At 46.1% G+C, this 11961-nt stretch overlaps 1 protein-coding gene across 1 annotated transcript; it reads right to left on the reverse strand.

Moving 5' to 3' along the window:
- Window positions 1-1614: 1614 nt before the first annotated feature.
- DACT1 (dishevelled binding antagonist of beta catenin 1) lies at window positions 1615-11827 on the reverse strand. The gene is made up of 4 exons (XM_067734605.1): window positions 11274-11827; window positions 8944-9076; window positions 7707-7862; window positions 1615-4604 (listed from the first exon to the last, which is right to left on the reverse strand). Exons 1-4 carry the CDS (start codon window positions 11616-11618, stop codon window positions 2815-2817), a joined length of 2424 nt encoding a protein of 807 aa, XP_067590706.1. The 5' UTR covers window positions 11619-11827; the 3' UTR covers window positions 1615-2814.
- Window positions 11828-11961: the final 134 nt, after the last annotated feature.

The following is an 11961-nucleotide window of genomic DNA, read 5'->3' on the forward strand; positions in this document are numbered from 1 at the left end:
TAGTTTCAAAGTTAAAAGCCTTCTTAGAGATAAGAGGGATATAAAATATAGGAAAAGAGATCATTTCCAAGACAGAATAAAAAAATGGATAGATAAGGGATTTTTTGTTGCATTGCAGTTTAGCATGTGAAAAAATCATTTTAATGCAGTACATCTCATAATAAATATATGAATTATGAGACTGAGCTGATTCCAGAGTCTCCTTTTAATGAAATGTATCCTCCCACTGGCCAAATTTGGGACATGTTGAGCATCAAAAAGAACAATAACCGTAAGTGATTGTAAAGAATCAAATGAATAAAAATCCACGAATCCATCATCATATTTTAAAAAGAGAAAGGGAAAAAAAACAAGGAAAGTTCTTTTTTTGTAGAATGTCAGCTAGTAAAAGAAGAAAAGATACTTAGAAAACCATTTTGCATCCCCAAGGCAATAACTGATTCAGGCAAGGATCAGCAAAGTAAACTAAAGCCATTAAGTGGAAGGTTATGAAGAACAGGATATCCACACACACTACCAAAGAGTCACCCACAAACACTAAACCATCTGCAAAGAGGAAAAACAAAACCTTTATAGTGGAGAAAATTCTGCTCACCGACTTGACTCTTAAAGGGATCACTCTTAAATTCAGTAATAGTAGGGCAACCTGATATTCTGTTTCTTGACGTGAAGCAATAAAATACACAAGATCACTAGTGAAATCTTCTTGCCAAGAATGTTTAACCTGAATCCAATCAAGCCTTCACAGTTTACAGGAAATAGAGGGACTAGAAGATGTTAGAAGACAACATAAAGAAACAACCAAATTCAGAATGTGGGCCCTTCTACAAGACAACTGCTCTGACTTGAAAAACCCAATGTCATTTGAAAAAAATATGGAGAGGCTATTCCAGACTTAAAAGACTAGGGATCTAGAACCAAATGCAACATATAACATTGACTGAATCCTGGTTGGGAGGAGCAGGGAAGCTGCTACTAAAAAATTCTTGAAACAAATTGGGAAATTTGAATAGAGATTAAATTTTTGATGATAATAAGAATTATTGTCAATTTTCCTTAGGTGTGATCATGGTGTTGTGATTATATAGGAGAATCTCCTTGTTCTTCGGAAATACATACTTAAATTTTTAGAGATGAAATATCATGATGCCTGAAATTTACTTTAAAATAATGTAGTAGCGTGGTGGGGAGAGGGAGGATTGCCAAAATCTTTGACCCACAAAACCAGCAATATGGTTTTATCTAATATATATCAATACATAAAGAGTGTTAAAGCAAGCATGGCAAAATGTTAACAATTGTTGAATCTAGGTGGTGGCTGTACAGTTGTTTATTGTACTATCCTTTCAACTTTTCCATGTTGAAAATTTTTCATACTCAGAAGTTGAGGGAGAGAGGGGAAGTCTTCTCAGAAATATTTTCCTTAGAAGAGATCAAATGTACCTTAAAATTTAAAGAAGCACCTTAACCATTCTAAAGAAGTAGCTTGCTTTTCCTCATTTGTTTATTCACCATCCATTCCAATACTCCTAAAATCTGCCTTAATTATTATTGCAAATAATATTCTAATGCTAGAATAGGCCTAATATAAATCCCACAATAATCAGCACAAGATTTATAGGTGTAAACATCTGGTTTTATACCCAAATAACAAACTTAACAGCAGTAAAACAAATCGTTTATTACAGCATATAATGCGTTATATTAAATTTACACAAAGATATATAAAAACACATACTGTTTATATCATACAGTCATTTAACATCAACAGGAATATCAAAACAAATACTACTCATGCACAAAACATGCATATACTGGTATAAAAAAAGGAATTTTACACAATACTGTTTACCAAAAAAAAATTTTTTTTTAAAAAGCCCTTCCAAACAGGGTCAGGGGTCCGATCTGGACTGGATTGCACTAATACGTTTGGGCTAATGCTTAGGTGGCACAGTGCCCCGCGAGCAGTTCTGAGCTTGGAGTCGTACCCAAGGGTTATTTCACTAGGAGTGAATTTCTTTGTACCCGATGACCAAAATGTTATCCCAAAGGCAAGTCTCCAAGGGAGGAATGGTTGGATCTGCTGCAAATTAGGGAGGAGGAGAAAGGCATCAATGTCGGGTAAATGGCCCTAGAAGGGGTTACTGTAACCAGGGCCTAGGCACCAAGTGTGGCAAAGGTTTTAGTGAATCCTTTTAAGGTATTACCAGCCTCCCTATCCAGGTCACCTCTCTGGATGTAGGGTCTGGTCTTCAAGTTCTGGGTCCAGTAAACCAGAGTTCTGAGGAGAATACAGAATGGGAATACATCCGAGAAAAGAAGAGTATATAAAAAACTACAGAAAACCATGACTGCCCCTTGTATCTACCTCACACAATTGTATGTGATACCCCCAACAGGAAAACCCTCATGGAGACGCTGCCCTAAAGAACCAAAGCAGCAAATGTATGTCCTAAATTCCATCCACCTGACCTCCAGATCAAAAGGTCTCATCCCATTAACACTTGACCATCAAAACCTGTGCCTTCACAGATGCTCACAAAATGTCAAATAAAAACCATCTGATACCACAAAAGTCACTATCACCACCATTAGAAACTCAATATTCACTTCTAACCAGCAAAGACATTCTTTACCTTCTACTAAAGGCACTAGGCACTAGTGTCCATACTTGACGAAGATGAGACATAATTCACCTCGGTCTTATCTAAACCAAAGGAAAGCATTCCATGGGATTATTACGCACAAAACAGTAAGACGCCGCCGTTTTTTCGGGAACTAGAAAAACCCCACTTTCTACACCAAGGACGTTACTCAAACGGTCGTCATCAGTTTCAAAGAGCCAGACCGAAAGCGCAGGATTTTCTTCTTGAGGTTGTGTGAAGCCTTAATTTTGACGAAGGTTTTGGTGGGGTTGTGGCGAAGGTCCGGGGCCGGGACCGGCTGCAGAGGGAGGGTCTGGACAAACTGGGACCAAATCAAGCCTCCGCTCTCCTCGGAATCGCTAGTGCTGGTGCTGTCGCCCACGAACTCGCCCTCGCTCACACTGGACTCGCTGTCGCCGAAGCAGTTCGTGGTGTAGTTGCTGCGCTCGTCCTCGCTGGTGTCCAGCACGGTGGAGTGGAACAGGGACTCGCACTCGGCCGAGTACTCGGAGTCGCTGGCCGCGTAGGCGTAGGGGCTGGCGTAGGGCAGCGGCCTGGCCGCGAACAGCCCCGTGGGCTCCCGGCGGCCCCGCCGCGCACGCCGCAGCGCCTCCTCGTAGGACACCTCGGCGGCCGACCTCCACCGCCGCGAGTCGGTGCGCTTGTGCTTGGGCTTGGCCACCACCGCCTCCCGGCCGTGGCCGTGGCCGTGCCCGCGGCTCCCCGCCCGGTGGCCCGCCCCCAGCGGCCGGCTGGGTGGTCCCACGTCGGACTGGCCGCCCCCGCCCCGCCGCCCCTTGGCCGGGGCTCTCCGGAGTTTCTTATTTGTATCCGCATCATCGGGGAACCGACACTTCTTGCCGGCCGCCCGGCCTTTCTCCCTCACGGCGGGCAGCGCGCTCTCCGGCCCGTGGACGGCCGGGGCCCGGGGCTTCAGGGCAGAGCCCCTCGGGGTGGCCACGGGCCGTGTACCCCGGGGTGGCCTGACGCTGGGCGGCTGCGCCAGGACCAGCGGCGCCTTCCCCAGAGGCCCTTCCTCCAGGCTCTGAGAAGAAGAGCCCTCGCTTCTGAAATCCAGGGCAGGCCGCTCTTCCACTGGGAAAGCGGGAGACACCAGAGCGGAAGCGGCGGGAGGGGGCGCCGCCGTAGGGAGAGCCGGCGGGCTGTTTTTCTGTGGCACCTTTTTCAGTGGCTGGACCACCTTGTTCTCTTGCAGCGAGGCGGGGACCTTCCCAGGGCTCTCTTTTGGGGAGGCAGCTGGGATCTGCCCGCTTTCCTTAGGAGACTCCCCTACCCCAGCAGGGGGACACCTAGCAAGTTCCTGGGAGGCTGGCTTGGCATTTTTGGGCAGATGCTTACCTGGAAGTTCAGTGGCAGTGCCTGGGGAGATGCCCTCAGGCGCGGGCAACCTCTTGCTTTCCAGTGGTTCTGGCTTTGATTCTTTTGACCACTGTTTCAGTGGGGACAACGTCCCATTGTCCAAAGAGGGGACCCCGCCAGAGGGCAAAGGCAGCTGTTTAGAATTCTTAAGGTTCCCACCGTTGCCCTGTGAGACGGCCGCAGTCACTCTGACACAAACGCTCCCATTCCTCAGAAGCCCCTTGGTGGGGTCAGCGTTCACACTGGTTCTCGGCTTGTTGGTCCTTACAGGGTGCGTTTTTTTCTGGACCAGGCTCAGAATGTAACCATCCATTTTCTTACTCGATGAAGGATGGGGAGCAGACCACAAACTGCTTGGAGAGGGTAAGGAAGTGTCCGTCTTGACGGCATCCAGCTCAGATCCGACACAAATGTCGTTGGCATGGCCACCGAGCCTCTCGTCTTCCCTCAGGGGATTGCCGGTCAGGCAAAGGAGGAACATTGGGCTCTGCACGGCCACAGCATGAAGCGGACTGGGGTAGCGATACACATCATTCCCGTTTTTAGACACCAGATCACACTGGTACTTGGGATTCACATCTGCAATGACACCAAGGGAATTAGACGGTGATGTGGAGGGGGAACGGCCAACTGCCACAGTGGCCTTCTTTATATTCCAACCATCCTATGAGATCTGAAAAACATTTTAAAGGTACACTCTGAAGAAATGAATTGGTCAGCACCATCTCGCCTCTGGCCAGTTTCTACGAAGACAAATTCATGGGTAGAGGGAGAATGCCGAAGAATCAACAAATACTCCACAAGCTATTCTACTATTTCACATACAGTTCACACTACTGGGTGACGGAAAAAATAATTAACAAAGGAATTTTTAACAAGCTATAACTCTGAAGGAAAATACAGTCATTAAAAATGCTTTCAGGGCTTCCCTGGCGGCGCAGTGGTTGAGAGTCCGCCTGCCGATGCAGGGGACGCGGGTTCGTGCCCCCGTCCGGGAAGATCCCATGTGCCGTGGAGCGGCTGGGTCCGTGAGCCATGGCCGCTGAGCCTGCGCGTCCAGAGCCTGTGCTCCGCAACGGGAGAGGCCACAACAGTGAGAGGCCCGCGTACCGCCAAAAAAAAAAAAAATTCTTTCAAACTATTGAATAATATGGGGAAAACACCTTAAAGTGGAGTGAAAATCATAATAACAGACTATTGATTATAGTTTTATTAAGACTGGATATATTCAAAGAAAAAAGCCTGAAATGAAGCACACCAAGATGCCAATAGAGCACTAGCATCTCAATGTGGTGGGAAAGCAAGTAATGTTTACTTTCTTCTTTATTTTCTATTTTCTAAATTTTCAGTAAATATGTACTGCATTATAACTGGAAAAATAAATGTTTTTTGAGTTGTTCTTTCTCTAGGCCACTCTCCCTTCTGTGTTCTATTCCTGGTTTCCCTTTAAAATACTTCAGATAAACTATACTCTCTATGGGCTTCCTCCTCATTTTTAATTTTTTTTTTTAGACCTAATTCTTAATGACATGTGTTCTAGTATAACTGTCAATTGAAAGGTCAGGGTAACCAAATTTCAATAGAGACTAATTAAATTTAAATAATAATCACCCTATGTTTTCAATAGTGACACTAAAAAATAAAGTACAATATTTCAGGAGGGAATTCTTGATGATGTTTTAAAAGACTGAGTAGTAGTATTAATGAATAAATTTCCCACATCTCAAAAATGTAGCTGCCAAAATACAATGACATCAAGCTTTCTTGCTTAATTAAATGATTTTGCTCTCGTCTTGGCATACATTATAAATATCAAATCCCCTGAATGACCTTTAGTTAGAGAAAATCAAAGTTTTTGTCACTATTTAATTTGTTGTCCATTATAATTATATTTATTCACTCAAATATTGAAAACGCACTACATGCTAGGTTCTACGCTGTTAATTTAAAGGAAAGCTCCACGAATTCCAATGATAATTAGCAGTTGGGGGAGGGGGGCGGGGAAGGGGGGAATACAGTCTAGACTCAGAAATGATATGATCCATTTGTAAACAAAAGATTATTGTAAAATAAAAGTGCCATGTCCCCAATCCCACCTCCACTGCCAATAAATAACTTGTTGTAAGAAGGGGAAACCTCTCTAGCTAATATCCTTGCCCATCCCTCCTCACTACCCCAAGGCCTATCCTTGTCTTACTTTAAGCCACATTAACCTAAACGACATCTTTCATCTCTTTTTCCTCCATAAAGTTAAGGAAACAGACAGGCATCCCAGCTGGCAAGGGCCAGCCCAACTGTCTCAATTATGTGAAGATGTGGCATTTGGGATAGCAGGAGTCTGTCTTTAAGGAAAACCTATACCGAAGTACCTTTAATAGGTTTATAAAATTTCCCTCTGAAACCAGATCTGCAGAGTGAATGGGAGCAATTACCAATGAACTTGAGGCCCAGATACTCTAGATAACACAGATTTGTGCTTCACCAATCGTTTGCTGCTAACAACACACACTGTACAAAGACATCAGCCAATTAGCAGCCTCAGTTGTTTAGTGTTATGTTTGCATTGCCTGGACCACAGAAATCCAACCTTTTACCCAAGTGGACAACACATACAAACCAAGGGTGCAGTGACTTGTGCCAGGACCCACAGCTCCTCTAACTTGCATATTTTCTCTGATCTTCTGAGGAATCGTACTAAAGCAGAACTAAGGAAGGTGTCCCGAGTTTCAGCAACAACTCTGCCATTCAGCAAATGAGAAGCCTCTGACAAAGGCATATGAAACCAAATTCCTCCTCTGTTCGTTAAGAAGGTTGAACAGAACAATTTCTGGATTCCCTTGGTGTGGTGGAAAAACATGGACCTGGCAGATAGTCCTGAGCTTGAACCCTGCCTCTGTCACTTACTCTCTATATAACCTTAAGCAACTCACCTAAGCTAACCTCAGCAGGCCTCATTTTTCTGATACATAAAATGGAGCTAACAACACTTGCACCCTGAAGAACTGTCGGGAGGATTCAACGCAGATAAACGTATGCAGAGCACACAGCAGTGTGTGACACATGGTGGAAATGCAGAAACTCTTCCTGTATCAACAATGGCATGATTCTCTCTAGAGGTCACTGCAAGAATAGCCCAAAATGGGCAACATGGTCTAGGGGATCTCACCCTATCCACCTGCTAAAAGAAGAGAGCTGCCATCATGCAAGGCATTCTGGAGAACACGGAGGGGCCACTGCTACCAGAAGTGCCAAGCAGCTCTTAGCCAGGCTGACAGATATATTTATCTTATTTTATATATATATATATATATATATACACATTTAATGTAAGCTTTAGCTTTAAATGATTAACAGAACAAGAAAACAGATCCAAAGTAATTTTGAAAAGAAAATGCAAACAACTGAACAGCAAAAGCTCAAAAACAGAGCTCAAGAACTGTAATATTGGGACAGGATTTCTAAAACTAAGTCATCTTGCTATCATCAGAATATAAAGCCAGGTGATACCCAAAGAGGACTGGAATAGTGGTGATCTTGATTCTAGATGCAACTATGGCACTAAATGCAGAAAGCTGATGAAATTCTCTGAGCCTTTGTTTTTCATCAGTAGAAGCTAGACAACCTTTAAAGACCTTTGACCCCTTCCAATTAAAAATGTCTATCAATTGTAAAGAGTCTTACCTGCAGATTTGGGGCAACCATCTGAGATAGTCAAGGTTGCCTCCAAGGGGCTGCAAAAACAGGTGCTGGAATGACAAGTGGATAAACACTCACTAAAGACGGAGTTCGAGGAATTGGAAAGGGATCCCGAAGCCCCATCACTCAGTTCATAAAACCCTACAAATAAAAAACACCATTTGGGATTAAGATCATATCAAGCAATAACACACATTTGTGCCTAAAAGGAAAAGGGGTAATCATGTAGAAAAGGTAGGAAAGGGAGAATATGAGAGGGAGGGGCACCAATTTTGGTTCACGAGATTTAGTGTCCTGACTTTATGGTTTCATTTCCAGCAATCTTTGGAAAAAGGCAAAAAGCCCATAACTATGGGTATGTTTCAAAGCTGAGAGCACCCTCACTCTCAAACTGACCTTACTCCGAGACCCCACCTTTAAAGATGTGCAAGGAAAGAGACTTAGATCTGTCAAACTTCAACTTTTTCATGAACATTTCAGAAAGAATAACTTGAAGAGAAAAACGAATCTATTTAAGTAGCCAAATGGTTTAAAAGAAAAAAAGAACACACTTTTGAAGTGGTCTCAGGAAGTTGAAGTGTGACTAATTTTCTAGCCCAGTTCTGACTTTCTCAAGTTTCAAAGGAGGAGCACTCTTCCAGAAATCTGAATAGAAGCTTTTATTTTTAAACTCAGGAGACTTCAGTCAGATCAATCTCATTATTAAAAATTTTGTTGTCTAACGAACTTATCTACGAAACAGAAACAGCCTCACAGACATAGAGAACAGACTTGTGGTTGCCAAGGGGGAGGGGAGTGGGGGAGGGATGGATTGGGAATTTGGGATTAGCAAATGCTAACTATTATATAGAGAATGGATAAACAATAAGGTCCTACTGTATAGCACAGGGAACTATATTCAATATCCTGTGATAAACCATAATGGAAAAGAATATGAAAAAGAATGTATATATACATATAACTGAATCACTTTGCTGTACAGTAGAAATTAACACAACATTGTAAATCAACTATACTTCAACAAAACAAATTTTAAAAAAATTCTGTTTTCTGATTTTGTTTCCCTCTTATGCAACTGAATGGTAGACTTCTCTTGTTTTGTTTTATTCTCTCTGCACTGGAAACGAACTCCACTGCCATTTGCAGGTCTGGGAACGCTAAGCACAGGGGGCCAAGGCAGAACCCATGACCGCAGAATTCCTCCTTGTGCTGCCACACTCACCTGAGCTGGGGCGGCTGTCTGTCTCCAGGTGTTCCTCAGATGTCTTTTCCACATCCAGTCTCAGGTCACTTATCTGCTTGTCGAGTTCCTGCAACTGGTTCAACAAACCAGCATCTCTTCTCCTCAAACAATTCTGATTAGGGAGAAAGGGAGAAAGGAAAAACAAACACATTTTGGTGACAAAGAACCAGAAAGTCTGGCTCTATGTATTCAAATTACCATCTGAAGAGTTCCCTAAGTCTTCCAAAACCAAAATTTTTACTGGATGACCTGAAATTAAGAAAAACTTCAAGAATATGTCCTACGTTGAATTCCACTTTCTCACATTTTGTGGTGATATAGTTTCTTCATAAAAACAAGACTTGCTTTTAGTTTCAACTAATATATATATATATATATATATATATATATAAACTTACTTTTTATAGGTAGTATGAGAAAAACCCACTGAGATTTTTCAAAAAACCTCTGTGTACAGCCACTTTTTACAGAACAGTACTTCACTGTAGACTCTTTAATTTGTCAGAGTATAACAGATTTCCTACAATACACTATAATCTTACTTAGGTGAGATTTTCTGGCCAAATGTCCTGCAGAGTTTTGTTTTCTATTAGTTGCTTTGTGGGGTTTAATCAGTCTTAGGGCCTTTGAAAGTGAGAAACTAATACCAACAGCCAGTGCCAAGTATAATGTGAGCAGGCAGAATCCAAAACCCTCAAGGGAAGGTCCATCAAGATTTGAACTCAGCTCGGGTTTCCAAAGGTGACAGACCGTAGTGCTAACTCACACCGCCACCTAGTGCTTCCTATTGCTGGGGAAGCAAAAAAACAAAACTCAGAAGGCATCTGGTTCAAATCACAAATGCCAAGTCTACAAATGAAAACAGTACCACAAACACTGAGTGGACAGGAATTCTCCTGACATGCTGCCTTGCTCCCCTCCAGGGCTCAAGAGGAATGCGCCACTCACAGTTGTGAGATTCATGAAGACAAGAAGGTGCTATTGTATAAGACAATGCACACAATGTCAATGACAGGCATAACCAGCAAGAATTGGCTCAAATCAGTGTCTGCTACCAAAAAACACAGCAAAATGCCAAAACAGAGGTATTGCACAAACCACCATATACATATTGTACCTCCTTACAAAACAGATGCATATGAATCTACTCCTCCTGTCTGTTCTTTGACTTAAAAAGCTTGGAGACATAACATGCTTGTTTGTTAGAATGAGTTCAGAAAAAATGAACCAAACAAGTCGAAGCACTTTGATGCTCAAAAAAAGAGACAAATTATCTGAAAAGAGATAATACAAGAAAACACTTGACAAATAACCACACAGCATCACTGTTGGTAATCGTAGGAGGGACATTATCTAGCATGCGTCTAGTTTCAGATAGTATCACATGGTCAGATAAGGATTTTTTTTTCTCCTGTTTTCAAAACTACATTTTTGAGGTCACCGAAACAAAGCTGCCGCCATTACTCTGAGGCTGGGTCAAAAGCTGTTCATCAATACATTAAGCGCCGAAGTTCTTTTTCTTCCCCATTAATGAAGACGGCAGAGAATGTCTGAGACGCTGACACAAATCCAATGATAAGTGCTCCCTGAGAGCAGGTTTTTCTCTTCGCCCACCTCCACCTCAAGTCACAGCGAGCGGTACATATAAAATATGAGGGGAGGGGGCACTTTCTCCAGCCAAATTTCCATCATTTGCATCGGTTTTAGCCGCCTTATACAAAAGGGCTTCTATCTTAAATTAAGCAGCAGCCCCGGCAAAAGCTGGCAGGCTGGGGAAAGCCTTGGGAGGGGCAGGTTCCCCGCGGCCGCTTCCGTGTAATCGTAAAATTCGGCATTGGACAGTCAACCGCGCCACAAGCCCCCTCCTCGGCTTTTGTCCCCTCTCGGCGGGAGACCATGAAGCCAAGAAGCTCCCCAAAGAAATGCTATTTTAAACGAGGCTTTGCAAACCTTCGGGGAGAGGGCACGCTTTCGTCTAACTGGAGAGTTTGAAGGTAACAACCAGGAGACTCCAAGAATTCCAAAGGCAGAGCAGGAGGGGTGAGCAGCCACCCCCGCCCGGCCGTCCGCGCGGGGTTGCCAGCCCTTTACCTGACACAAAGCGGGCACACGCCGGGATCGCGTGGGCGTCGGCAGCCCACGCGCCGCGGGCGCCCTCGGGAACCCGGGTCAGGGGGCCACCGGGCGGGGGTCCCGGGAAGCCAAAGGATTTCCCCAGTCAGAGGCACCCCAGCGCCCACCGCAGGCCACCTGCCCGACCCCGGCCCGTCTGCAGGGACAGCCGTGCCCCACCTCCGGGCACGACCTACCAATTGCTTCCGCAGCAGCAAGATGTTCTCCTCCAAGAACTTCTCCTCCAGGCGGCTGCGCTGCGCCGCCTCCCCCGGCAGCTCCCCGGCGCGGGCTGCAGCTGGCCCCGCGCCCCCAGAGCTGCGCAGGGCGCCCCGGACCAGCAGCTCCTGTCGCTGGCGCAGGTACTCCAGCTCCGCCAGCCCGGCCAGCGTGGCCTCCTGCCGCTCGCGGGTGCGCTGCCGCTCCGTGTCCGCCTCGCCCTTCTCCCGCCAGCGCCCCTCGGGCTCCGCCGTGCGCTGCTCGCCCCGGACCGGCGCCGGCGGCTCCAGCTCCCTCGCCGTCCCGGCCGGACTCGGTTTCATGGCCCCCAACCCTACAGCGCGCACCCGTCCCCGCAGCCGGGCCGCCCGGGCGGAGGAGCGGGCGCTAGGGCTGCGGCCGCGGACTCATGCCTCCCGGCGGCCGGGGCGCGGCGGCAGGGGCGGAGACCCGGAGCGCTCGGAACCCGCGCGCGGCCGCTGCCTGCGGCCGTCCGGGACCGGGCGGCGCCGTCCGCTGCCGCCACGCGTCCCTCGCCGCGGCCCCGCAGCTGATAACGCCCTGCCCGGCGCTACGTCACGCGCGGCGGCCCGGCGAACCCCCGCCCGGCGCCCGCCTCCCCGCGCCGGCCCCTCGGTTGCGAGGCCCGCTCCCCCCCGGCTTCCC

This window comes from Pseudorca crassidens, chromosome 1 (assembly GCF_039906515.1).
Source record: "Pseudorca crassidens isolate mPseCra1 chromosome 1, mPseCra1.hap1, whole genome shotgun sequence".
NCBI lineage: Eukaryota > Metazoa > Chordata > Mammalia > Artiodactyla > Delphinidae > Pseudorca > Pseudorca crassidens.